The 27,135-nt window shown below is 41.3% G+C and overlaps 1 protein-coding gene across 1 annotated transcript; it reads right to left on the bottom strand.

The window, feature by feature from the left end:
* Window positions 1–761: 761 nt before the first annotated feature.
* Window positions 762–26,746, bottom strand: LOC142373911 (plexin domain-containing protein 1-like). The gene is made up of 13 exons (XM_075457382.1): window positions 26,238–26,746; window positions 13,687–13,832; window positions 8,801–8,944; window positions 8,656–8,725; window positions 6,845–6,967; window positions 6,638–6,756; window positions 6,457–6,556; window positions 5,471–5,566; window positions 5,296–5,377; window positions 5,155–5,215; window positions 4,458–4,578; window positions 1,356–1,516; window positions 762–1,232 (listed from the first exon to the last, which is right to left on the bottom strand). Exons 1-13 carry the CDS (start codon window positions 26,311–26,313, stop codon window positions 1,107–1,109), a joined length of 1,425 nt encoding a protein of 474 aa, XP_075313497.1. The 5' UTR covers window positions 26,314–26,746; the 3' UTR covers window positions 762–1,106.
* Window positions 26,747–27,135: the final 389 nt, after the last annotated feature.

Raw genomic sequence — 27,135 nt, forward strand, 5'->3', positions numbered from 1 at the left:
CAAAAATGATCATTATATTCACTATCAGTTATATAGCTAGATATCTGTTGTAGAGAAGGTTTTCTGAACATTTGTAAAACAAAAGGAAATGGATGAAGACAGAAACACGCGGTTAAAGGGATAGTTCGCCTCTTTTGACATGAAGCTGTGTGACATCCCATATTAGCAACATCATTTATGAACATTCTCTTTCTCCCTGCTGCGTCCTGTGAGCCGAGTTCCAGCCTCGTTTTGGCGTTGACGAAGGTAGTCCGGCTAGTTGGCTGGGGCCACAAATTTTTTTTTTTGCTTCTCAAAACAATATGCGTTCAAAAGAGTAATACATTTGCATCACAAAATCGTTCATCCAGAAAAAGTCAGACCTCACAATCGCTTGGCCCTATTTTCTCTCCCTTCTTATCACTGCCTGCTGTGTAGACCGTGCAGACCGAGCAGCAAACACCGTAACAGGCGCAGCTGGCGGCAGCAGGCAGTGATATGAAGGGAGAGAAAATAGCGCCAAGCGATTGTGAGGTCTGACTTTTTCCTGGAGAACCATTTTGTGATGCAAATGTATTACTCTGTTGAACGCATATTGTTTTGAGAAGCAAAACGCTTTATTTTTTAAACCCCAGCCAACTAGCCGGACTACCTTCGTCAACGCCAAAACGAGGCTGGAACTCTGCTCACAGGATGCAGCAGGGGGTAAGAAAATGTTCATAAATGATGTTGCTAATATGGGATGTCATACAGCTTCATGTCAAAAGAGGCGAACTATCCCTTTAAGTCGTACATTTGTTTGCAGTATGAAGGCTTGTTCGATTCGTTCCCTGACAGCCCCTTGCATTGATAGGTTTTGGACAATTACTCATCATTTCTGTACAGTCCACTTCCTCCCAGGACCCTCCAACCTTTGGATGATGTGGCTAAACCCCTGTGTGATGGCAAACAGCAAGAGACACAGAGAAAGCTGGCAGGAGCTACAGGAGCAGTCGGAGTAAACGCCGTCGAGCCACCAAGGTTGGAATAAGGATGTCTGGTGTCGGTGGGCTGCATGCACGTCCATATTTATCTACGTTCCTCAGGATGGTGCGCTTTCTGCTCCAAGCTCTACGAGCGCGGGACCCTCAGCAGCACTGCTCAGCTTCGATGAAACCCTCCTTCTCGTGACCCCCGAGCTCCACCTCAGCGTAGCTGGAGTGGCAGCCCTGGTTGCGGAACTTCATGGAGGGCCAGTAGTTGTTTGTGCGTCGCTGTAAAAAAGCAGTGATTGCCAAAGAGACGGCAGACAACGGGTGAGGTTGAGCACGCGTTTTGTGTTTGCCTCCACAGAACGTGTGAAAAGACAGCTGCTGTAGGACCTAGTTTTTCCTCACCTGCATGAGGTAGAACGGCGGAGCGACCGTGGGGTGTGTGTTGATGTAGTAAACAGCCAGTAAGGTCAGAGCTACGAGCAGAACCAACGCAGCCACCACCCCGGCTATGATGGCCGTGTTCTCGGTTATCCCCTTGTGGTTCGGAGGGTCCATCTGCAGCTCTGAAAGGAAGGAAAACGGAGACTATCGTTGCTTTTACACTGGAAAAAAAATCAAAATGACCAGGTATATTTGTCTCATTTCTAGTCAAATATCTCATTACACTTGATATAAGACACAACTGCCTAACAAGTACCATTTCAGCCAGATATAGGGACTTGTTGTAAGACAATACATCTTGAATATCTTGTTAAGTGAAATCTTGACAAGCTGGTTTTCACGAGTTCCATTGGCAGATTTTACTGCTTATTTCAAGCAAAAACGTCTCGTGTTTCTTGTTTTTTTACTTATTTTTGGAGGGGCATTTTTTCCAGTGTAGGTCCAAATGTCTGGAAGAGTTGACTGAAACCTTGTAGATGAATTAAACGGATGTGTTCAGAACGTTCAAAGTGAAAAATCATAACTTTACGGATGGAATAAAGATGGAAACCCACCAGCAATATATTACGGAAGACCAGAGCGGACGTGGTACGTATAAACTTTTTTTTCTGATGGTTTTCTCGAGATAACGAGATAATTTACCGATGGTTTTTCGAGGCCCCTTTTTCTCCCCAGTCCGCCCCTGTTTATATGTGTTTATATGTATTTCTGGCAAAGGTGTACCCATCTTTACCCCCCTTTCATTGAAAACTGAATAAAGTAGCCTATGTGGAGCGTTTGTGTAACAATTCTGCTTGTGAAAATGCACAAAGCAAGCACTGAAAACCCAACTAAACAGATGAAACGGCCTCTTAAATACACATATTCATCCGTCTCACTGGACTTGTGCTTCACTCTGAAACCGTTTCCAGTGCTTTGAAGGATTTTTAAAGTTAAAATTAAAGCGTTCTCGAGCATCTGACCCATGAAATCCGGCTGTTGTTGACAACTAACTGGAGAGTGTTATTGATTCATCTCTTGATAATTTTCTGATTGAAAACACATTTTTCTTTATGAAACAGTCCAAGAGCCCAACCCAAACCATAAAGCCCGGTGAGATATTCCATGTCAAGATAACCAAAGCTCACCTTGCGAAACAGCTGAATTCTCCTAAGATTTGCAACAGAATCCCAGAGAATCCATCTTGCACAGCCTCAAGCTATCCGTTAGCGGTTTCTACCCTTTATTGTCTTAAATGGGGGATTCTGCCTGGTTCATCTCATCAAATTTGACTTTGATCAGCTACAGGGAAACTGTCTGCCCTTTTCTGAGCCGTTTATACGAATAACTTCCCAGATGATGCAATATTTTTGTGTTTTGATACATTTTTGGGTCGAGTTGGACAGATAAAATAAATTAATGACGCAACACAAGGACCATGAAATAATTAATTAAATAGTGGAATCATTATATGTTTTTTACATTAAATGAATTGGTATTTTAATGAATCAATGACACATTTAAGTAATTATGTATTTATTTTTGGAGAAACTTAAGCAAATTTTACAGTAAATGGCAACCATTTATGGACTTTTTTGCAACAATATACCCCCCCTTTTTTCTTTTTTGTTTTATTTAGTTATTTATCTTTTTCTATTATTTATGTAATTCATCTGTTATGTTTATGCGGACTGTTTAATCATCTTAAGCAGACTGTCATAAATCCTTTTTCATTATAAAGTCTATTTGGCCTTTTTTTTCTGCAATCGTTTGTTCTTAAAATATAATAATATAATCTAAATCTAAGGGCGCATACAAACATGTTTAATGACCACGCCATTGTATACCGCTATATGTAAGTACCTCTGTTACTCTTGTATACACATCAATAAAAAAATATTCACCCTCATACCTGATTTAAAACACAACTTAATTTCTGAAAAGGGACATTTTTGTCCCCTTTTAAAACGACCTAAAAACATCATATGTTAATATTTTTTTACGCTTTTTTTCCGTAGATCTTTTATTCCACTTCAGTTCTGACCATAACTACCAAGTTTTCAATTATTTAAAAAATTTTAACCCTTTAAATACTGGTTTATATGATGTAAACGCCAATTTCTGTAAAAAACCAAAAAACCCCCCACAAAAACTACTATATTTTCAATATATAGAATGCAAAGTGGAATTGTTGAGCGGGGGTAATTATGGTCTGGGATATGTCAGTGATTAGCAACAACATTTATTTTTAGGGATTTTTAATTTGTTTGCTATTTTTGATTTAAAAAAAAAAAACTAATTAATTTCTGAAAAGGGACATTTTTGTCCCCTTCTAAAATGATCCCCAAAATACCATATGTTAATATTTTTTTCCACTTTTTTTTTCATAAATCTTTTCTTCCACTTCAGTTCCTATCATAACCATCAAGTTTTCAATTATTTTCAAAAAATGTACCTGTTAAATACTAGTGTATATGAGGTAAACACCAATTTCTGTTAAAAAACACACAAAAACTGCTGTATCTATGGGGGATTATTAGGTCTGGGAATGAGCTACAACATCGGTTTTTACAGCTTTTTAGTTTTTCTGCAATGGCAGATTGCCAAGTTATGATCCGAACTGATGTGGAATAAAAGATTTATGAAAAAAAAAAGTGGAAAAAAATATTAATATATGATGTTTTTAGGTCGTTTTAAAAGGGGACAAAAATGTCCCTTTTCAGAAATTAAGGATTTTTTTTCTACCCAATGAAAAATTGCATTGTATATGATGTGTGTTTGAAATTCGAAAAAATAGTCAAAAATGCACAACTGGACCAAATATGATGAGTATCACTATTTCCAGTGTGAAATTAGAGGAGAAAGTACAGCCCAAGTGGAGAAAAATGTCCCCTATCAGGGATTAGGGATAAACAAAACAAAAAAAAAAGATGTATTTATTATTTATTTATTGATATTTATTTGATTTGGGCTCTTTTACTGATGTTTTCTGTTGTCCATGATCGGGATGACAAAACAAAAGTTTACAGGTTGACTGATGGCTGAGGTGAGATGCCCTCACTGTCTGTTTCTCTCTAAACTCACCCCTGGTGACAGGCTGGTCTTCAAGCTCTGCTAAAGGAGTTGGACCTGGGGACGAGTGGTTGAAGGAGCTCATAGATCCCTCGGGCAGCACTGGGTTGTAGTCCTCACACGTGCCTTTAGCCTGTGTGGAAACACACGTGAATAAAAGAAACAAAGAGGTAGCTGCTCAGCTCTCTGTTGTCTATCTCAGTGTTTCCCAACCGGGGGTACGCCTACCCCTAGTGGTACGCAGAGGTACTGCAGGGGGTATGCGGCGCACGGGAAGTTTTTTTTTATTATTATCTATTTATTTATTAAGGCGTCACACTTTTATGGAGGACTGTTTATGAAGGAGACTCCAGTTTTGTGATGAATGTTACATGAGTTAGGCCTGTTCATGTATTCTTAAAAAAAAGAGAAATGTTACTTGTTTAAGTTAGATAACAAAGGAAGATTATTTTGATTTAGTGTTTATACTATTTTAGTTAATTATTTATATTTCAAGAAAATGTTTTTTATTCTTATGTTGAATTCAACTGAGGTTAAAAAAAAGCGAGAGAAAGCCTGAGAATTTTATGTTCAAGTTAAGGATATTAAATAAAATGATTTTCATGTAATAACCACTGTGTTGCTCTACTTTTGGAGACTCATCGCACGCGTTGTATGTGTGAGGGGGTACTCAGGCCAAAAAAAGTTGGGAAACACTGGTCTATCTCACCTCCTCGGGGCAGTTGTAATCAAGCCACTCCTGTCTGTGCCGATCGATGCCATCAGAACATCTGAAACTCAGCGAGAAGAAAATGAGGGCAGACAGATTCTCCGCGGCTTAACGACGACTCACACACCGAGTCTCTCTTACCGTTGGATCGTGTTGCACCAGCCGCAGTTGGTCGTCAAGTTGGACGTCAGGCAGAGATCGCAGGACGTGTGCTGAAGACAAGCTGGAGGAATCAGATACAGGACGCCGTGCTGTTAGAGAGCTGTTAACGAGGCCGGGCCGCCGCACAAAGGCCACATCCTATAACGATACTTACTGGGCAGAGGCGTGAACTCAAACGCAGATCCACTCACAATCTTTGTGGCGTCGATCTCAACGCGATGGTATTCGTAGATCGTGCGTTGTCTCGCATCTTCAAGATAAAAAAAAAATTAAACGTGAGCGAGTTTTATCGAGTGCAGTTTCTGAGAAACTTGACGGATTCTTGACTCAGTTTGACATATTTGGGATGTGAAAAGTTTAGATTCTGCTAAGACTTCCTTCCTTATAGGCTTTGAAATTCATCTACAGGACGTTTACAAGTTGAATTTGTTATTTTTTGGATTATGCGCTGTAGAATACGACAAAACCTTTGTTTTGTTTTTGTATTAAAGGTATAGTTTGCCTCTTTTGACATGAAGCCGTATGACATCCCATATTAGTAATATCATTTATGAACATGTTCTTACCCCCTGCTGCGTCCTGTGAGCCGAGTTCCAGCCTCGTTTTGGCGTTGACGAAGGTAGTCCGGCTAGTTGGCTGGGGTTTAAAAAATAAAGCGTTTTGCTTCTCAAAACAATATGCGTTCAAAAGAGTAATACATTTGCATCACAAAATCATTCTCCAGGAAAAAGTCAGACCTCACAATCTCTTGGCCCTATTTTCTCTCCCTTCGTATTACTGCCTGCTGTGTAGACCGAGCAGCAAACACCGTAACAGGCGCGGCTGTCGGCAGCACGTAGTGATACGAAGGGAGAGAAAATAGGGCCAAGCGATTGTGAGATCTGACTTTTTCCTGGAGAACGATTTTGTGATGCAAATGTATTACTCTTTTGAACGCATATTGTTTTGAGAAGCAAAACGCTTTATTTTTGTGGCCCCAGCCAACTAGCCGGACTACCTTCATCAACACCAAAACGAGGCTGGAACTCTGCTCACAGGACGCAGCAGGGGGGAAGAACATGTTCATAAATGATGTTGCTGATATGGGATGTCATACAGCTTCATGTCAAAAGAGGCGAACTATCCCTTTAAACTACTGACCTGAGAGCTGTGAAGCTGGGAGAAATGCCATGAAAGCATCCGACAGTCCAACCTTTACTGGATGTTCGGTGGAATTCATTTTCTCCACTGGCACTGGGACCTTAAAAAGACAGCAGAGTTCACTTTTGTGAGGATAACTGCACAGATGAATAAAAACAGTGAATAGAAATGAAGGGCTTACATCTCTGTAGTTGAAAACAATCGTCCCGTTGCTGTGGAGGGCTGCCTGAAAGGTAAAAGCTCCTTCGTCCTCTCGGTCCTTTAGCCGCACCTTGTCCCACTGCACCACAAACAGATTTCCTGAGACGAGGGAGATGCCGAGGCCGGCGGTTAGAGACAACCAGGGGCTCCCAAACCTCACGCGCTACGCTGAGGAACCCTTACGTACCATTGTCCGAATACCTCACTGTCGAGTTGGTGGAGAAGCTGGGGTCAAAGTTGGCCATGAGGGGAGCGATGTATTGTGTTGCTGTTAGCATTCGATGAGTAACTTCGCCCATGAAAATGAAGCCTATGGACAGGGACGAGTGGAAAGAAACAGATTAGATGCTAAAATGATTAACGGCATGTTTTGGGAGAGGCCAGGCCTGATCGGTCAGTCTTGAGATGCACTATATCGCCAAAAGTATTGTCTCATCTGCTTTTACACACATATGAACTTAAGTGAAATCCCATCCTTAATCCAGAGGGTTTAAAATGACGTCGGCCCACCGTTTGCAGCTATAACAGCTTCCACTCTTCTGGACAAGCTTTCCAAAAGGTTTAGGAGTGTTTATGGGAGTTTTTGACCATTCTTCCAGAAGCTCATCTGTGAGGTTAGACACTGATGTATGACAGAAGGCCTGGCTCGCAGTCTCCGCTCTAATTCATCCCAAAGGTGTTCTATCGGGTTGAGGTCAGGACTCTGCAGGCCGGTCAGGTTCTTCCACACCGAACTGGCTCATCCACGTCTTTATGGACCTTGCTTTGTGCACTGGTGGGCAGCCATGTTGGAACAGGAAGGGGCCACCCCTAACCTGAGTCATTGGTGTTTCGTCCGATTAGAAAATAATCAGAGCCAATCATTAATCGCTGGGTGGGACTTTGGATGAATGGGCGGCGTTGTGGCTGGCTGTTGCAAATGTTGCCTTTAATCCTGAGATTTTCTTTGCACATACGACAATAATCGTTCACTGATCGCTCCTCGCTCCGTTTCATACTATCTGCCGCCATGGTGTTTGCTATGAAAGGCTAGCTGGTTGCATAGTGGTCCTGGTGTCGTTCTGAGCTACGTCACGGGTTGAGTCATTGGGAGTGGCTGAAGTGGCGTGTCAGTGAAGATGACGGACAGATTCTTCATCCAATCACATGCACGAGTTTTAGAAAAAATAGCCCCATTTGAAATCATGTGGGTTGTGGGCTCGTCCCAGATGGTATGCGAATACCAGAGGGCGGGAGTCAGGTAAGGCCATCCCCAAACTGCTTCCACAAAGCTGGGAATCGTTCCCAATCGTTGAGAGGAAATTTCCCGACTGGACTTGTTGCACAGGTGGCATCTCATCAGGGAACCACGCTGGAATCCACTGAGCTCCTGAGAGCGAGCCATTCTTTCACAGATGTTTGCAGAAGCAGTCTGCATGCCGCGGTGCTTGCATTTATACACCTGTGGCCACGGAAGGGACTGGAAAAGCTGAATTTAATCATTCGGATGGGTTGAGTGAATACTTTTGGCAATATAGTGCATATGGTTCTAGAGAAAACTTGTCAAGATGGAGCCGAGACGTCTGGACTTTCCTGCCACCTAAAGCGTACCTTAGAGTTTAAATAGGACCTGGTTTCTTTGCTCGAGGTCTTACCCTGATGCATGCGAGCTGTATGACCCTCTCTGCACCGTATTTAAGAATATTCTCCACTAAACACTCTTGCTTTCAGCCTCATCTACGTGGACTCTCGGTGCTGATGACGACAGAACGGCGGCCCAGGAAACCCTCCTCACAGTCAAATAGCTTCACTTTTAAACACTTCTAGGACCAACGTTTTATATTTGTCGTGCCCGTAACTTTATTCTTATATCGACTGATGAATCATGTAAAGGAGGTTTACAGAACTGAACAAACTAACGACACATCAGGACAAGGCGTCCGTTATTAATCTGGCTTCTTGCTGCTGGGTAAGCCTGAACATCTGCTGCAATATCAAACAATGCAAAGTGGGACTCACCTCCTGTTGCTACAATAATTTGTCTCAAGTTGTGTCCATAAAAAGGAAAGTCAAAGGAAAGTGCCACCCTCTGTGAACAAGAATAAATATCAGCCATGACTGGTAAATGGGAGATTTCAGTTGTATGTGGTGGCGCTCATCTCACCGCCGCCTGCCGGTGGGTCGTGGACAGGATGCCGTGGATCCTGACTTGACTCTTGTGCAGGCTGCTCAGATCTATCCACAAGCTTTCGGTCTGTGGGTCTGTCGGTCCAAAGCTCTGCCAACTGTAGTATTTCTCTGAGTCCTCCTGAAAGAAAGACGGCACACGTCAGAAAAGTGGAGTTTTCCTGAGAATACTTTTGTTGGTGAGGTCATTTGGTGTGACTTTAGCGCTCTGAGATGATGTTCTATACGCTTATGGTTGAGGTAACTGTTTGACATGTAGGAGAGCCAGTTTATACGATCATTCTATACAATTTAACATGTTAACATGAGTTCTAAAAGCCTGGTTTTAGCCAGACTGACACAGTTATTAGATTTATTTATTCTAACTTTGTGTAAACAAACTGATTCAGAGATATTATGGTGATTTGCAGTTATTATGGACCATAATAGACCATAGGAAAGATATCAACAGTTATCTGACTATTTCAGGAAAAATAGGAGCTCAATTTGAATTTGATGGTAGCAACATGTCTCAAAAAAGTTTAAATGAGAAGCTCGCACATCTGGAGAGGCTCCATCAATGCTGAAAGGTACGTGCAGGTTTTAGAGCAGAGATACTCATTGCGCGGCTCCTCAAGCTTTAATTGGTGGCTCGCACTTGCATAGTAGCTTATAACAATATGGTAACAATAACAATACATTTTTTCAAATAACACACAACGAATACTGCACAGTATTAAGTATTTTTATTAAGTTTGCGTTTTTGTAGTTTTAAGTATTTTTTATTAAGTATTATTTAAGGCTTAATGGTGTTTCCTAAAGGGGGCTCTGTTAGACCTGGCAACGCAGCCCGCTTAAACCACCGTCACACTTGACCGCAGAGCACGCTAGCTCCTTTAGCCAGCGCGAGATGCAGGCACAATGGATCGGTTTTTAATTAAAAAAGGGCAAAAACCAGCACAAAAACCATGCTCATCCTGAATGTCTCACTATGATTACAACAACAAACTACAAATACAACATGAAGAAAGTCAAGGACATGCATGCCAGCTTCCGCTCATCCCAGTATTAAGGCAAATGTGGTCTTAGTTGAAAATGTATTGGCTGTGTTGTTTCTTTTTTTGTGGGATGTTTTATATGTAGAAATGCATATTTGCAAAAGGGGACTTTAGTATGTTGTCGTAAAAGTGGCTCTTCCCTTGATTTTGCTCTGCCAATGTGGCTCTTGTGAAAAAAATACTGAGTATCACTGTTATTCGAGCAATATGTGCATCCACCCAGACGATGTCTTTCAGGGAAGGCCTTGCATGCTTCAGCAAGACTATGTTAAACCCCATCCTGCATCTATTCCATCTGTTCCAGGTGATGGACTGACCTGCCTGCTGATCTTTTACCAGACAAATCTAAAATGCAACTGGTCCCCTCATCAGTTCCCAGACACTTAGAGACTGTTGTTAAAACAAAAAGAGATGTTACAGAGTGGTAAACATGGTCCTGTCCCGACTTTTTCTGCCATCAAACTCAAAAAGAGCTCACGTTTTATATGAAATCATAAAACATGTATGTGTGTGTAATGAGTTTTTGTCTTTTTCTTTCAACCTTTTGTCACGCTATGAAGTGTGAAGAGTGAACCAGAGAGGATCAGTCGTCAAGAGGCAAGAAACAAATAAGGTAAATACTGCTTGATTAAAAAGCTCACAAGCTGTCGACATGCCGACTGTCTTGAGAGAGAAAAACAGCTGTTGATTTATTACTCCGTCCACTTGGGGGAGCTGTTTGCACGGTACACATGAAGCTTTGACAACAAAATGTGTCTTCCTACAGATCTTGATGGCATTATTAATGTAAGGTACACTTCAAGGTGACATGGAGGAATGGTTCTGGGGTTTAGCGTGAGCTCAGAAAGTGGAGCAGTTAAATGAAGAACTCTCACAACCTCTCCAGCTGCTCCACATACAGCAAGTGACCCACTTTTTGCTTTCATATTCACTGCCTGACACCAGCCTTTATTCTTCTTTGGGTGGGGGCGGAGGGAGTTTCTTGGTGAGGAGAGTAATCGTATACTTTTCCCTCACAGCTGACTGATATATCGAAGAGCTCTGATTGGACGTACGGTGGAGAGTCCTGGAAATCCAAGTCAGACGTCTCCCTGCAAAGCTAACAGCAGCAGTGCAGCAGGGCTACTTGTAATCTTGTCCAAGTGAGTCATTCGAGAGCACGCACGTGCACGCACGAACACACAGCCATGCTTAAATAAACACTGTAAGTTGGCAAGTTGAGGACTTCGTCTGGTTTCGATTTGAAATGCAGGGAGAGGTGAAAAAAAAAAAAAAAAAGGGAACAACACAATTTGTTTGGGTTGAATTTAACTGAGACCGATTCCAAACCTCAATTCAAATGTAACTGCACAGTGACTGCTTTAAGCTGCTCGACTGAACCTTTAGTTTCTCTGGTTTTTCAGAGCAAAAGTTGAACCTTTGAGCACAAAGGGGAGAGTTCCTGGACAGGACGGGCCCCTCTTTGCCCTTTTCAGCCTCTCGGTGAGGTTATGTCGTGATTTTGCAGGATCTTCAACCTTATCATCAGTTCACTGCATATAAAACAATACAAGTTATCAATGAAACTATATTCTTTAACATCAACATCAGTATAGAGCAGTGATACTCACTATTTTTTTTCACAAGAGCCACATTGGCAGAGCAAAATCAAGGGAAGAGCCACTTATACGCCAACATACTAAAGTCCCCTTTTGCAAATATGCATTTCTACATATAAAACATCCCACAAAAAAAGAAACAACACAGCCAATACATTTTCAATTAAGACCACATTTACCTTAATACTGGGATGAGCGTAAGCTGGCATGCATGTCCTTGACTTTCTTCCTGTTGTATTTGTAGTTTGTTGTTGTAATCATAGTGAGACATTCAGGATGAGCATGGTTTTTGTGCTGGTTTTTGCCCTTTTTTTAATTAAAAACCGATCCATTGTCCCTGCATCTCGCGCTGGCTAAAGGAGCTAGCGTGCTCTGCTGTCAAGTAGTTTGAGGTGGTTTAAGCGGGCTGCGTTGCCAGGTTTAACAGTTCCCCCTTTGAGAAACACCATTAAGCCTTAATTAATACTTCATAAAAATACTTAATACTGTACTACAAAAACGCAAACTTAATAGAAATACTTAATACTGGGCAGTTTTCGCTGTATGTTATTTGAAAAAATGTATTGTCATTGTTACCATATTGTTTTAAGCTACTATGCAAGTGTGAGCCGCCAATTAAAGCTTGATGAGCCGCGCAATGAGTATCTCTGGTATAGAATAAGGAAGCTTATTGTGGCAAATTGCAACCTATTGATGACGATGTTTGAGAGTTCAACTTGTTTTCTCTTCATGAAGCCATCCTAAAAGAGGTCCTTTAAAGGGATAGTTCGCCTTTTTTGACATGAAGCTGTATGACATCCCATATAGCAATATCATTTATGAACATTGACTTACCCCCCGCTGCGTCCTGTGAGCCGAATCCCAGCTGAGTTTTGCGTTCCACGAAGGTAGTCCGGCTAGTTGGCTGGGGTCAAAAAAATAAAGCGTTTTGCTTCTCAAAAAAATATCCGTTCAAAAGAGTAATACATTTGCATCACAAAATGTTGCCACCTAGCGATAGCCGCACCTGTTACGGTGTTTACTGCTCGGAAGCAGGGGACTGCTGGGTCTGCTCTTCGGTCTGCACAGTTTTACATTGGACGCATTGATATCAAGGGAGGCAAAAATAGCGCCAAGCGAAGCGAGGTCTGACTTTTTCCTAGACAACATTTTGTGATGCAAATGTATTACTCTTTTGAACGGATATTTTTTTGAGAAGCAAAACGCTTTATTTTTTTGACCCCAGCCAACTAGCCGGACTACCTTCGTGGAACGCAAAACTCAGCTGGGATTCGGCTCACAGGACGCAGCAGGGGGTAAGTCAATGTTCATAAATGATATTGCTAATATGGGATGTCATACAGTTTCATGTCAAAAGAGGCGAACTATCCCTTTAAGGCCAGTCTTTGTCATCCTGTGGCATCTTATACACACTGACATTAAACAGCCACTTATGGGCCTCCTGGCTGTGTCCCGTCGCATCACCAGCATCACTGAAAAGGCCCTGACGCTGAGCTGAGATGCTTTGAAACAAAGCCGTGTCGGTTTATTTTCACAGCGCTGCTGATCGCTTACCATAAAGGTTTTTGTGTTGTTTGAGGGTACAGCAGGGGAGAAATGTGCTGCATGAGTGGTGCTGGCGATACTTGACAGGAAGACGCAGAGAGAAGGGGTGAAATCACGGGTTACTCACCTGTACTTAATGCCAGTCAAGCTAATCTTTCTAACTGAGTCAACGTGTTGAAGAAAGAGCAGAAAAAATGTCGATGCACCCGACTGAAAAGGTACTTGGTACCAGGTTCTACCTACAATATAAAAATATATTTGACACCATCAAATGGAAAACTGAGACGGAGCTTAAAGGGATAGTTCGCCTGCCGACAGCCGCTCCTGTTACGGTGTTTGCTGCTCGGTCTACACAGCACGCAGTGATACGAAGGGAGAGAAAATAGGGCCAAGCGATTGTGAGGTCTGACTTTTTCCTGGAGAATGATTTTCTGATGCAAATGTATTACTCTTTTGAACGCATATTGTTTTGAGAAGCAAAACGCTTTATTTTTGTGGCCCCAGCCAACTAGCCGGACTACTTTCGTCAACACCAAAACGAGGCCGGAACTCTGCTCACAGGACGCAGCAGGGGGTAAGAAGATGTTCATAAATGATGTTGCTAATATGGGATGTCATACAGCTTCATGTCAAAAGAGGCGAACTATCCCTTTAAAGCTGAAGGTCAGTGGTTTGCATCTCACCACTATGCGGGTCATGTTGTCAGGCAGGACGCTGATGTCGACTCCTCCTCTTCCTCCGTCGCGGGCTTCTCTGCGTTTGTGTTGGGTCTGGTGGTCTCTCCTGGACAGTTCCCCATCTGTCCGCAGAGCAGCCGCACTCTGAGCATCTGGAACAAGACAAGCATGACGGTAACTATGGTAACAGATCTGAGTCGACTTACGTGGCTCCAGAAGCGGAGACATTCGGGAGGAAGTCGAAGTGTGCTGTCATAGAAAGGAAAACATTTAGCCTCACATGTCCTGTGGTCACATCAGATTTTTATCAGTTACTATAAATTCGATTGGTGATTGGCGCCCGCATCCACGGAGAAAATGAATCTGCATTTAGCACCCGGAAACAAGTCTGAGTAGATTTTCTTTACATCTGTCAAACAGCACACTGGAAAAAATGCCCCTCCAAAAATAAGTAAGAAAATCAACAAATACAAGACATTTTTGCCTGAAATAAGCAAAAATAAATCTGCCAATGGAACTAGTGAAAATCGGCTTATCAAGATTTCTTGAAATAAGATGTGATATTTGGGACTTTTGAGTTAAAAGTGATCTTGAAATTAGCTTAAAAACCTGTCAAAAAAAGCTTGTTTCATATGAAATCCGGCTCAAAACAATTTGTTTTCAAGACTTTATTGTCTTCAAACAAGTCCCTATATCTGGCTGAAATAGTACTTGTTAGGCAGTTGTGTCTTATATTAAGTGTAATGAGATATTTGGACTAGAAATGAGACAAATATACTTGGTAAGACTTTGATTTTTGTCCAGTGCATATTTCGTTCTACCTTTCTTCATCTTGTAAATAATGACCGAGCATGTGTTTTGGCTCGTTCTTCACTGTTTGTAAAGCCCGATCCAAACGCCATCGGTGCCAACCGTGTACTCACTGCAATAATCCATCTGTGTGTACAAAGTGAACGCAGTGTTTTGTCTGTGAGAGCATCTCTGCTGCCCGCCAATGATAGCGTGGGTTTTCAAGACATCTGCTCAACAGATCGTAGATGGATGTTTATGTTCTTTTCAAACCGATGCATGACTCACTGTCCACTGGTCAGCAGTTGCAGAATCAGCAGTTTCCGGTCAGCAGTTGCAAAATCAGCAGCTGAAAGTCTTGAACCGATTGTTAAACAGGGTGAACCTTTTTTTCACATTGAGGGATTAAATCTAGTTTAGTGTTTGGACTCCGTGAGGACAGATTGTTCATTGAGATATTAAGTGCATCTTGTGAAGAGCAATGATGAGAGCCAGCTTCGAGTTCACTCCCCCCCTTTATTTTTCACAACACATAAACAAAAGGTCTGAACACACTGGATCGTTTAATCATGCTTTATGAGGTTTGTGTGGAGCTGTCCATTTGTTTTGGCTGTGTCTGAGGCTACAGCTTTCGACACGTTTGGCACACTTTTGAGTTTGGAGCAATGGTTTAGCCTTTTTTTCTGGTCTCACAATGACTATGGCTGTGTTCGAAACCACATACGTCTCCTACTACTCCTACTAACTTTAACTTTTTTTTAAGTTCCCGGATGCATACTATATTCACCGAAATGTTGGGTATGCATCATGAGATTACTACTCATACTCAAACTACCCAAGATGCAACGTAACGTGACGTCGCCGATCGTCATTTCCTGTCTAAACGGCAGTTTCAAGCTAGCTACAACGAGGGTAGCTTCACTTCCTGTTTTCAAAACAAAAGCACCAATTGTATCGTAATGGCTTTCCCTGTGATAAAAGGCAACGGGTATTTTATTTTGTGAAAATAACCGGAAGTGCGTTGCTCACTGCGGCTAGCTTTAGTAGCGCCGAATTCGTGGGAACAAAATTGTAAATAGCCGGTATTTTGTCAGGTTTTCAACACGTTGGGGATCTAAACGACTACTTTCTCTCCTGAAAATGTTTCAAATGTTGCTAAAGTTTACAGAGTTTAGAGCTTAAGCGAAATCAGCTTCAGGCCGGCTGATTTCGGCTCGGGCAGGAGCGAAATGCATTGTGGGTAAACGCTCTGCATACTGTCTGATCGATGAGTATGTAGTATACGGTTTCGAACACAGTACTAAGACACCACCAGAAAGATGTTGGGGAGCTCAAAGCCGAGGCTTCAGCACTGCTGTGGTGTTTGGTTCCTGCTCGTCTGCAGGGGGAGATGTGTCACTCAGGGTGATTAACTCAGCTGCCTGTTTGACTCTGAGCCCAAACTTTGTACTTAAAGCAACATTATAGGTTGACATAGCTTATGTTCTCCAGGCTGAGGGTTGAATCAGCAAATCTCCGCTGCCAGCTTTACATTTTTGGAGTGTTGGAGGCTGTTAATCATCACATTAATGGCCATGATCCATGACGATGTAATGTTACTCCTTCATGCTGAAGTATAAGTTGATGAAAGGGTGTGTCAATATGTTACTGTGTTTGCAATTTCAACTCTTTTTTTTTTTGTTTAATATCTTTTATTGATGTGTATACAAGAGTAACAGAGGCACTTACATATAGCGGTATACAATGGTGTGGTCATTAAACATGTTTGTATACACCCTTAGATTTAGATTAGATTTTTATATTTTTAGAACAAACGACTTTATAATGAAAAAGGGTTTATGACAGTCTGTTTCAGATGATTAAACTGCCTGCATAAACATAACAAATAAATTACATAAATAATAGAAAAAGAAAAGAAAAAAAAAAAAAAAAGAAAAAAAAGGGGGGGGGGTTATATTTTCGCAAAAAAGTCCATAAATGGTTGCCATTTACTGTAAAATTTGCTGAAGTTTCTCCTACTTGAATATTTAATTGTCTCTACTTTCAAAAATGACATAGTAATTTCAACTCTTTGTAGGGAGCACGTCGTATTAGTTATTGACCATTACTAGAATACGTCAACATTTGATAAAATAGAAATATTAAAATACTTTATTCATCCCCCAATGGGGGAAATTCAAATTAGTCAAGTAGCTCAACATTTTTGTTAATATTTACAATGATTGTATTAACAACAACAATAATAATACCAATTCTAGTAAAAAAAAAACTACTACAAACTAATAATAGTAATAGAAAAATAAATAAAAAAATCAATCAATCAATTTGAGAAGAACTCAGCAGTCACTGTTAAAAAGCCTTATGGCTGTGGGAACAAAGGACCTTCTGAACCTCTCAGTCCTGCAGCGCAGAGAGATGAGCCTCTCACTGATTTGATTAAAATGCTGATTTGCATCCGACACGCCCAGTTTCTAGTGTCCATAGCTCGTACCTGCCATGCCTTCACCTTTAATAAACACTGGAAATGAAGCGAAAACTAAACTGAACAACAAAACCAGTACAGAGATCCTGATGCAACCCGAGAGTGTTACACGCTGTGTAAAACTTAAATGAATATAGAACATAGAAAAACACTTCAAATGTTGGGACAGCTCCACGTTTCCCACTGTGTAGCTTCTCCTCTTCATTTAACAACATCTGTAAACATCTGGGACTGAGGAGACCAGCGGCTCAGCAGTCCTGGATCTTCTTTGTAGTATTTAAAATGTTTTTTTTAAGTTGGTGAAAGATCTGGACTGCAGGGCAGGTCTTCATTCCACCACGAAGCCGTGCTGTAGGAACAGATGCAGGATGTGGTTTAACTTTGTCCTGCTGAAATATGCAAGGCCTTCCCTGAGGAAGATGTCGTCTGCATGGGAGCAGATGTTGCTCTAAAACCTGAATGTACCTCTCAGCATTGATGGAGCCTTTCCAGATGTGCAGGTTTCCAGTTCCATGGGCACTAATAGATGCAGGCTTTGAACTGAGAGCTGATAACAAGACGGATGGTTCCTCTCCTCTTTCGTCCAGAGGATGCGTAATTTTTGATTAATCTAACCACAGAACAGGGTCATGTGTTTTACCACATGAGGTGCATGTTTACATTCCGTGTATGTTAAGTTTGATCTCTCTGCTGAAAAAGTACCTGTTCACGTGTAAACTTTGCTAGGTTTTTAGCACAAACTTGGTGGCAAACGTATTAACATCTTAGCCCTTTTCACATAAAAGTTCTGCCTTTTCGCCAGAAAAAAGAAAAAGTCCTTGTTTGCCGGTGTCGGTTCCTCTTTAATACACACAGCAAGCTGGCATCATGGAATCAGCTGACAAAAGGTATCGCTACAACATAAACTGCGTCCACGATGCTAAAAATGCAAGCTTTATACTTCGGCATTAGGGAAAGCCATTACGATACAATTGGTGCTTTTGTTTTGAAAACAGGAAGTGAACCTACCCTCGTTGTAGCTAGCTTGAAACTGCCGTTTTGACAGGAAATGACGATCGGCGACGTCACGTTACGTTGCATCTTGGGTAGTTTGAGTATGAGTAGTAACCTCATGATGCATACCCAACATTTCGGAGAATCTGGTATGCATCCGGGAACTTAAAAAAAGTTAAAGTTAGTATGAGTAGTAGGAGAAGTATGCGGTTTCGAACACAGCTGATGTGTGGCGGGAGCGAGTGACAAAAGCGTGACTGTGACGCTCAATGCGTGACACTTGAGAGCCCTGCCTCACCTGGGACTTTGGAGACGTTAGACGTTGTGCCACAAGCTCCCCCGCGAGAGCTGCCGCCATCGCTTAGCAGCGTGTCAAAGACTTTACATTCGTGCAAAGTAGCTGCATGCTGTGTGGTCAAATGTTTCAGCATGTTGGAGGTATTTCCCCCTTTGATGTGATCACAGCTCTGCACGTGTTGCAACTGGCCCTATTATTGTCCTTTTTGGTGAACCAAACTTTGGAGCGCTTCTGCCTCGACGCCATGTTGGAAACGTTCTGAGCCGAAATACGAAGCGTCAGACGTCAGCAGAACCTGTACACGGGATCGTTAGGCAGGCGGATTAACAACTCCCCATGTATGAGACTTCATTGATAGAGACTGAAATGATTTGACAAATAATTGAAGAAAAAAATATCAAAGCTGCTATATTTTACTTTTTAATTAGAATTTAAGCTTGAAAAACTCCACTAATACACCCCCAAAATAAAAACTTTAATGAGCATAACGGGCTCTTTAAGAGACTAAATGGGACAAGAGAATGAAATGTAGAGAGGTTATCACCCACTCCAGGGAGATCGCTCTAATGAGGTGTCTCCGTATCATTACGATGCAGTGGAAACAATTTTCATTGCTTCAGAGCAAGAGACTCCTTACTGGGTCGGATTGAAGCTCACCGTAGTCAAACAGCTAAGGATGGGGGGGGGGGGTTGAGGAGGAGAAACACCGGAAGTGATGGATGGATTGGAGATGATATATAAGTGATAGAGTAGATGTCACGTTCTTTTAAAGGGCTGTAGGAGTGTGGAAAAAACACAATCCAATATGTTGTAACTATTCCACTGTTGCTTGTTTTTAAATTCATTTAAATGATTTTATTTGTTTCTCTTTATATTCTTTTATGTATTTTTAATGCTTCTTCCACTCCCTGCTGCAATGCTTTTATTTTATGTAAAGCACTTTGAATTGTTTTTACATGAAATGTGTTATACAAATGCATTAGATTTGATTTGATTTTTGATAGGTCACTTTCAGAGTTTGGTGCTGAAGTTGCTTTCTTTCTTGAAACATCTCCAACCTCGTCAACGCGCCTGCATGCAGGCCTGGATGAACTTCTGACAGAAAGCATTTAAAAACAGCCCAAGAAAAGAGCCGTGTTTAGACTTGAGTTGGGAGGACTGCAGTAGCTTCAGGTCTGGCAGACACATGTGCGTATGGACCCTGCACGGGGAATGTGCAAGCTGGTGCAGAGAGTTTAAAAAAAAAAAAAAAAAGAAGAAGCCTGGTGTGTTTGAAACAAGGCCCAAAACTCCACTGGCTCAAGTGACAGATGTGACAAATCTGCTGGTGAATAGAGAGTGGCTTTCACTGTCAATGTGAACACTGGTGCCTCTGCAAATAGATTAAATGCATGAAAAGGATTCTCACATTCCTCTAAATTTGGAGCATTCCCGTTAACTCCCACTGTGGTGTCAGTTTATATTTATTTATCTGCACAATTGCATATTTTCTGCTCTTTATTCCAACGTATCTCGCCGTGCCAGGACTGCTGACCTGAGTGGGACTCAACCCTTTAATCCTGCAGGCTTATGTCGTGTGATTACGCACACACACACACCAGCTATTTTGAGTCACCTGCATGGCGGCATTGTCCATTGTGTCAGCCTCCTCAGATGTGTCTGCACTGCAGCAACCACGTTACACATCTAGTGGGTGTTGGGAGTCGCATCAAAGTAGGACGCAGCATATTGAGCCACATACAGTGTGCCGTGGATAAATATATTGAATTCATTCATCCCATTTCCTGATATCTTGCTCTGTCTCTCTGTTCAGAAAATGCACAGCAGCCATGTGTTCTGTCAGTCCTTATTCACAAATACATCTATTTTCTCAAGTTTCCCTAATCGGCAGTTGATGACAGATGCCTAATAAAGCAGCATCTGAGGATGGAAGAAACAACGCCAGAGCCACAGCTACTGTTATTGTTTGATTATTCATAATTTTTCTGTATTGTACATGGTACAAAAATGTGATTTATTCATTTGATGATGGTTGTGTACTGTATTCATCATGTGTTTATTATCAGTCATAACTAATCACTCATATGTCCATTGTCAGTTGTGTCAGTCAACTGTTTGGGGTGCGACCTTTGGTCCCAAGAATAAGAACATGAGTTACAAAAGTAGCAGCCAGCGGGTTTTTCGCTCCTATGCCCTGCGAACAGTGGACAATTTTAATGGTAATGATTGTTGGATTCAGTATCATTTGAGGTGATTTGGCCCCTTCCTTGTCCTGTTTTAAAAGTCGTCTTAAAACACACCTCTTTTCTTTGGCTTTTACCACCATCTAGGTTGTTTATTTTATGTGCACAGTTTTGTTTTATGATGTTTTTATTGTGTTTATTTTTAATGTACAGCACTTTGGTAACCTTTGTGTTTATTTAAAATGTGCTTTATAAATAAATTGATTGATTGATATATTTTCCTTGTTTTGCAGTATTTTCATTTATTCCATATGTTCCATTTTATTTAGAATTACTAGAATATTTTTTAGAATAATTTAGTGTTAATTATGTGTGATGATTTTTTTTTATTAGATTATTTATTTATTAAATCACTGATAAGTGATTTCAGGGGGGATTATGTATGAATCATGCATATTGTTTGAGGTTAGGATGAGCTCTGTCTAGATAATGGTGAAAACGAGGCGCCGGCCTCGGACAGCAGGTGCGGGAGAGAGATTGGGTTTGGGCCACGTACTGATGGTACAATGATACAGAAGTGTATAAAAGATTGTCACAAACTGAGGTCAAAGGGAATTTCCGTGCATGCTGAAATGTACACGTCTCTGTGACGGTCTGTTCAATAAATTCCCCGTAAGAGGCTGACCACGGCGAGTCCGGCTCCTTTCTCTCCACAACAAAGCTCAATGATCTTTCAGCCTGTTCAACTGGTCGAGGTTCATGAGTAAAACAAAAAAACCAAAAAAGCAAATTTCCTCTGAAAATGATCTCTGTTCGGGTAAATGCACAACACATTGAAGTCGGAGAACAGGATACAGCGAGGGCACAAAGGCATGCACTCAGCTGGGGAGGGGGAAATGGGAATTATCTGCAGGACAAACGGAACAAAAGACCAGTATCTCTGCTCCAGACACATTAAAGAGAGTCGACTGTTCTGCACTGTCCAATCACAACACCGGAGACATGATTCAATCTCAAGATACAAACAAGTCTTCCCAGTTCTGGGATTAGTAAGGCAGCACCTGCAGGTTTCTCAGTGTAAGGTCAGAGTTTCTGGTGTCGGAGCATTTTGAAGCCATTTTTAAAAAGGTGATCAGCTTTAGGATCAGCGTTTTCGGTGTGGGAGTGAAGCCATTTGGCACCCCCAGCCTCAGGAGCAGCAGTAACCATAACACACAATCACAAACACTGGCAGCTGAGGTGATCGGGAATCGAAAAGAAAAGGGGAAAAATGTGCAAATCATTCAGGCTCAGAGTTCAGCAGCTGATTTAAATGATGGAGTGTCATAGAATGAATTGTTTTCTCTTTACATTTGGAACCGATCCTTCGTTTTTAGGGAATAAGTCATGTGATTCCAGTTTGCAGATGGGCTTGGGCCAGTCCTGGTTAACCATCTGTTTTTTAAATAATTTTGATGGTTGTAGATTTTATAATCGGGCGAACCTGACCTGAAACAAAATGAACTGAATCCTTTGTTGATTCGTTTGTTTATTCATTTAATTTTACTGTGATATACCCACTTCAAACACTGAGATTCCCACCTTAACTGTAGATATCCAAACATCTGTTATTTTGATAGCTGCAGTTCTGTCTGATATCTGGCAGCTCTGTTGGTATAGTAGGTCCCAAGAGCTGGATTACAGTTATATTTATTTATTTGGCTAAAATTTCTGGAAACTGGAAATTGTCTCATAGTAGCAACCCAGAAAAAGTTTAAGAGAAAACTTTCTTGTGATGGTTTTATTACCGTGAAACTTCAGTCTCACTTTGTGTGATGATCGCTGCAGCCTGTCAGATTAAGATCAACATTCTGTTTTAAATATTTCATCGTGCTGGACACAAATATCTCAACTTGAATTGGAGATATTTAAACCTGCAGTATGTAGGGTCCCTCACTACCTGCATTTTTCACGACTACAAACATGATTAAAGCATCAGACAAAAGCATTTTATTACAGAAAAGAGTATAGTAGTATCAGGATATACTTTTGAAAGTTGCAGCACAGAACGCCTCTGACTGATGGAGGTGTTTTACTTCTTCCAGTATCTCCCACGTCCATCTCAAATATAGTCAGTCGTGTCTGATTAAACCAGCGTAGCATTAGATGCCAAATGAAGGATGAATGAGGAGTAACTGTAACAACAAAGCAATTAACCAGAGATTTTCTTTACATATTTTAAAGATCAAATGGAAGAGGGGTGCACCGATCGATCGGCCCCGCGATCCTTAATTTTGGCTGATCAGCTGATACTTGCATGTGAAACCGATCTTATCCACCGATTGTTTTTTTTTAATTCATTTTTTTTTATCCACCGATTGTATTTTTTGTTTGTTTTTTTCTAATCCAGAAATTTGATTTTTTTTATTATTATTATTATTTTTTATCCACCGATTTTTTATTTTTATTTTAATTTTTTTTATCCACCGATTGTTTTTTTTGTTTGTTTTTTTCTAATCCACCGATTTGTTTTTAATTATTATTTTATCCACCGATCTTATCAACCGATTGTTTTTTTTAATTAATATTTTTTTTATCCACCAATCTTATCCACCAATTTTTTTTTTTAATAATTTTTTTTTATCCACCGATTGTTTTTTTTTTTTTTCTAATCCACCGATTTATTTTTATTCATTTATTTATTTATTTGTTATTATTATTATTTTTATCCACCGATCTTATCCTCCGATTTTTTTTTTAATTAATTTTTTTTATTCACAGATTGTTTTTTTTTTTCTAATCCACCGATTTATTTTTATTTATTTTTTTATCCACCGATCTTATTCACTGATTTAAAAAAAAAAAAAAAAGATTTATCCACCGATCTTATCCACCAATTGTTTTTTTGTTCTTTTTATTTATTTATTTATTTTATCCACCGAACTTATCTACCTCCGCAAAGGTCTGAAAATCAGCCACTGTCCATTTTTCTCTGCCGTGAGAGAGGGCTGACTGACCACCTCACGTGCAGTTAAAACAAGTTTGTATTGTTTCACAGGTATTTTTCAATGTTTTTCAATAAAATAAGATCGGGACATTGAAGGCGTATGCTGTCAGACTGACCTTATAACACCCCTAGAAGACACACCTTAGCACTACTCTCTGGGAAGGTACCACATTGCAATATTTTCTAATTTATCATTTTTTGTGTAAAAACAGCTTAAGCATGCTTTCTCCTGTCCCATATCACTCCACAGTGCTTCACTTCTTCTGGTACTAAGGTACTAAGTACTTAGTACCTTACAAAGTACTAAGTACTTTGAAAGCATACACACAGAATACACACAGAAAGGACCTGAACCAGAGCAGCTCAGCAGAGACTCAACCAGGACGCCTTCGCTGGAGACACTAACTATTCTACCTGTGTGAGATTAGCACGAACCTAGTGAGAAATGGAAGTTTAATTGAAGAGTGAATCAGTAATCCAGTTTCCATTGGGGGGACTGTCAGCTAACGCACAAAAGTTTGCCCCCTTTAGGTGGTTTTTGCCTGTTTCCTGTTTCAAAGAAGACTCAACAGGCGTCAGCAAGAATAAAAACAACTTTGTAAACGGCTTCTGACCTGGCAGTGATTGAAATGATGGGACTCATCAGTTTTTTCCAGGTCTGAAATCTCCCAGATATTCCCAACTTTTCCCTTTCCTCCTGTGGATGGCCACTGCAGGTGTTGTTTTCTTTCACCTCCTCAAGGTTAGTTTCCAATGAAGACAGTAACTTTACCTCCACTGCAGCGTCTCTGTCGAGACTACACAGCCTAGCTTATTCTTTTAAAACCCGGTCAGTGGAAGCATTTCTTCTTCTTCTTTTCACTTCAGATTTGCTGTCCCAGTGAATGGAAACCTGGCTTTAATGCCGATGGCCGTATTCCAGTTGAAATGATAACTGTATTCCGCTTAAAATTATATATGAATGATATTTATACCAATATATTGATGTGCTGAAATGTGATGACTGTTTATGTGTGAGCATAAAAAGTATGAATGCTCACGCTGGCCCAGGCAGACGTGCTGTCAAAGCTCCATGTATGTGAGATAAATGCCTGTGGTCAGCTCCACCGCTGAGGTTTTGGCAGCAGGAATAATGAAATGCTTTCGGTTGCATTAGAACTCGTGCTGTGTGACAGTGAAAACAAGCAACAGTTGGAATTACGATGCATTTTAATTCTATGGATTAACCTCAAGGAAGATGTGTATTTTTCCCATTTTGATCCTGATTGAAATGTCCAAACAAACTCTCGCTAAACTGCTCTGACGTTTGGTTCACGCACAGGATGAATCTTAAATGATGATGAATTTTGGCAAGTGCCAACACCAAGTCAAACATACTTGGGTTTAAGGGCCAACACCTGCAAAACAGATGGCATTCCTGTCAGCCTCGTGTGCGCTTTGTGTTTAGTGCTGATTAGCAAATGGTAGCCTTGTACATTGTTAGGCTGCGGCACGCTGCACTGCAGATGTTAACATTTAGCTGGTGTAACCTCACATCTGCACGCATGGCTGCATTCTGTAACTGGACCCTCTTTAGCACTTCAGTTGCGCATTAAAAAAAGCTTTTCCATCGATAGATCTCACCTTCCCGACACAGAAACGTGAGGGCTGAGTCACAGCAGCATTTATAAAACTTCATTTCATGACAAGAACTTTTAGTTTTAGCTGAATCGCTGTGATCCGTGGATGCAGGTGAATCGGATCTGCATAGAACTTTTGCTTAGAGTTCAACTGTGCTGAACTTTTGACGCTGAAATTTGTGCTGCTGATCAGTTGCAGATGTGCAGACGGTCTCGACTGCCCAGACCTTCAGAGAAAACGGGGACAGCTTTGCAGACGATTTTATGTAACCCTGCCGGGGCATTAACTGCTCTGTAAAAGAGATTTAGCACAGTCTACAGTTAGTCGTGAGGGAGCGAGAGGTTGCTCCCACTTAATTATCAACTTTATGATAATAATTTTATAGTTTAGAGCTGTTCCACTTTCTCTCGTCAGAAGGCAGAAATCTGAAGTGCTCAAAGGGAGGGACAGCAGCCCAAACAGGGGAAGGGACGGAGGATCACGGATCAAATGGTCGTTGGTGTGTCTGGAGAAATCTGCCTCTGTGTTGGGTTGTGCTCTGCAGAGCTAGGCCCCTGATCAGAGGAACTGGGACCACAGGAGAGGCCAGAGAAACTGGAGCACCACTGATTGTCGGAGGAGGAGCAGCAACGGAAGAACGGGGGCTGGCTAAAAATAATGCATCTCTGAGGAGAACAGAAATACATACACCAGCATGCACACAGAAACGGGACGCGAGAGCGCGTAGAAAACGCCCGGAACAGGTGATTCGGCACACTTCGAAGTGACACAGAAAAGCAAAAAGATTCGAGAAATATCAGAATTCTCAGCTCTGGTCGTCTGTTAAAAAAACACCTGCGTTGGTAAACCGTGAGTCACTGCCGGAGTTACTGGGTGACCTCAAACATTTATCTGCTGAAATGCAGGGTTTCCCTAAAGCCCAGATGTTTTCCAGATTGGAATGGCATCCTCCCAAAAAAATAATCCAGACCTGCACACCGTCTTTCAGGTTTGTCCCGTTAATGCATGCACACATCCAGACACACAAACTCACATTTCCAGGTGAAAAAGTGCCAAAAGAAAATCATTTTTTAAAGCCTGCTGCCAGAGATGCCAGAGGCAAAGAATTCAGGTCGAGCTTTTGAACCTTCACAGTCACTTCCAGAGGCTGTTGCCTTGCAGAAATGTCTTCTTTTTTTCGTGGTAAAGACAAAGTAATCGGCTTACCTTTGTGCTCTTGAGCCCAGACTTTCCCCAGCTCAGCCTGGGAGAGACAGATGAGGAGAACAGTACAAAGCCCCATATCCAGACGACTCTTCTCCCTCCTTTCTCTACTTTTATCACTCCTCTCTTCTTCTCCTTTTCCCCTTTTGCTCTGCTTGGAAGAATGGGGCGCCTCAGTCCTCCTCTCCCCCACCTTTCGTCGCTGTCTTTTCGCCTCCGCTCACACACTCAACTGGTTTTTCCTCACTCAAGCCAAGGTTTACTGCTTTTCTCCCTCCTCCGTCTGTCTCCCCTCTCTGCTCTGCGTCCTTGTTGGGCCCTCAGAATAATTCCTGAAGTGATGAATCCATGGCAGGGAAAGAGATGACAAACAGCTGAAGTGCTGCAGAGAGAAGTGTCTCCTCTTTGCTCTTCTTTCTCTTTATTTTTCCTGCTGCTTGAAGTGTCTTCTCTTCTTCTGCGTCTGGATTTCTGCAACACTTCCCCAAAGGAGAAATATTTATGCATTTCTACATTTTTTTTCTTTCCATCCAAAATAAAAAAGGGTTGCAGGAGTTGGGAGGAGCATGTCTCCCCCATGTGGAAGCACACTGAACCAAAACAAATGTTTTAGCTGAATTGTTGACATTTTGCAGAGCACTTCCCCTGCGGGCTGTTCGACAGTGATTAATGCATTTTGTGTCCTTATTTTTTACTAATTAGAACTAGGGCTGGGCGAGTTAACTCGTTATTATCGCGTTAACACGTTAATTATTTAACGCCGACATTAACGCAGGTTTTTTTTTAAATTTATTTTATTAATTAATTGATTTTTAATTATTTTTTGGGGCTTTTGTGCCTTTAATGGATAGGAAAGTTCAGAGAGACAGGAAGCAGGGGGCAGAGAGAGGGGGAACGACAT

The sequence above is a fragment of the Odontesthes bonariensis genome, chromosome 23 (assembly GCF_027942865.1).
Source record: "Odontesthes bonariensis isolate fOdoBon6 chromosome 23, fOdoBon6.hap1, whole genome shotgun sequence".
Taxonomy (NCBI): domain Eukaryota; kingdom Metazoa; phylum Chordata; class Actinopteri; order Atheriniformes; family Atherinopsidae; genus Odontesthes; species Odontesthes bonariensis.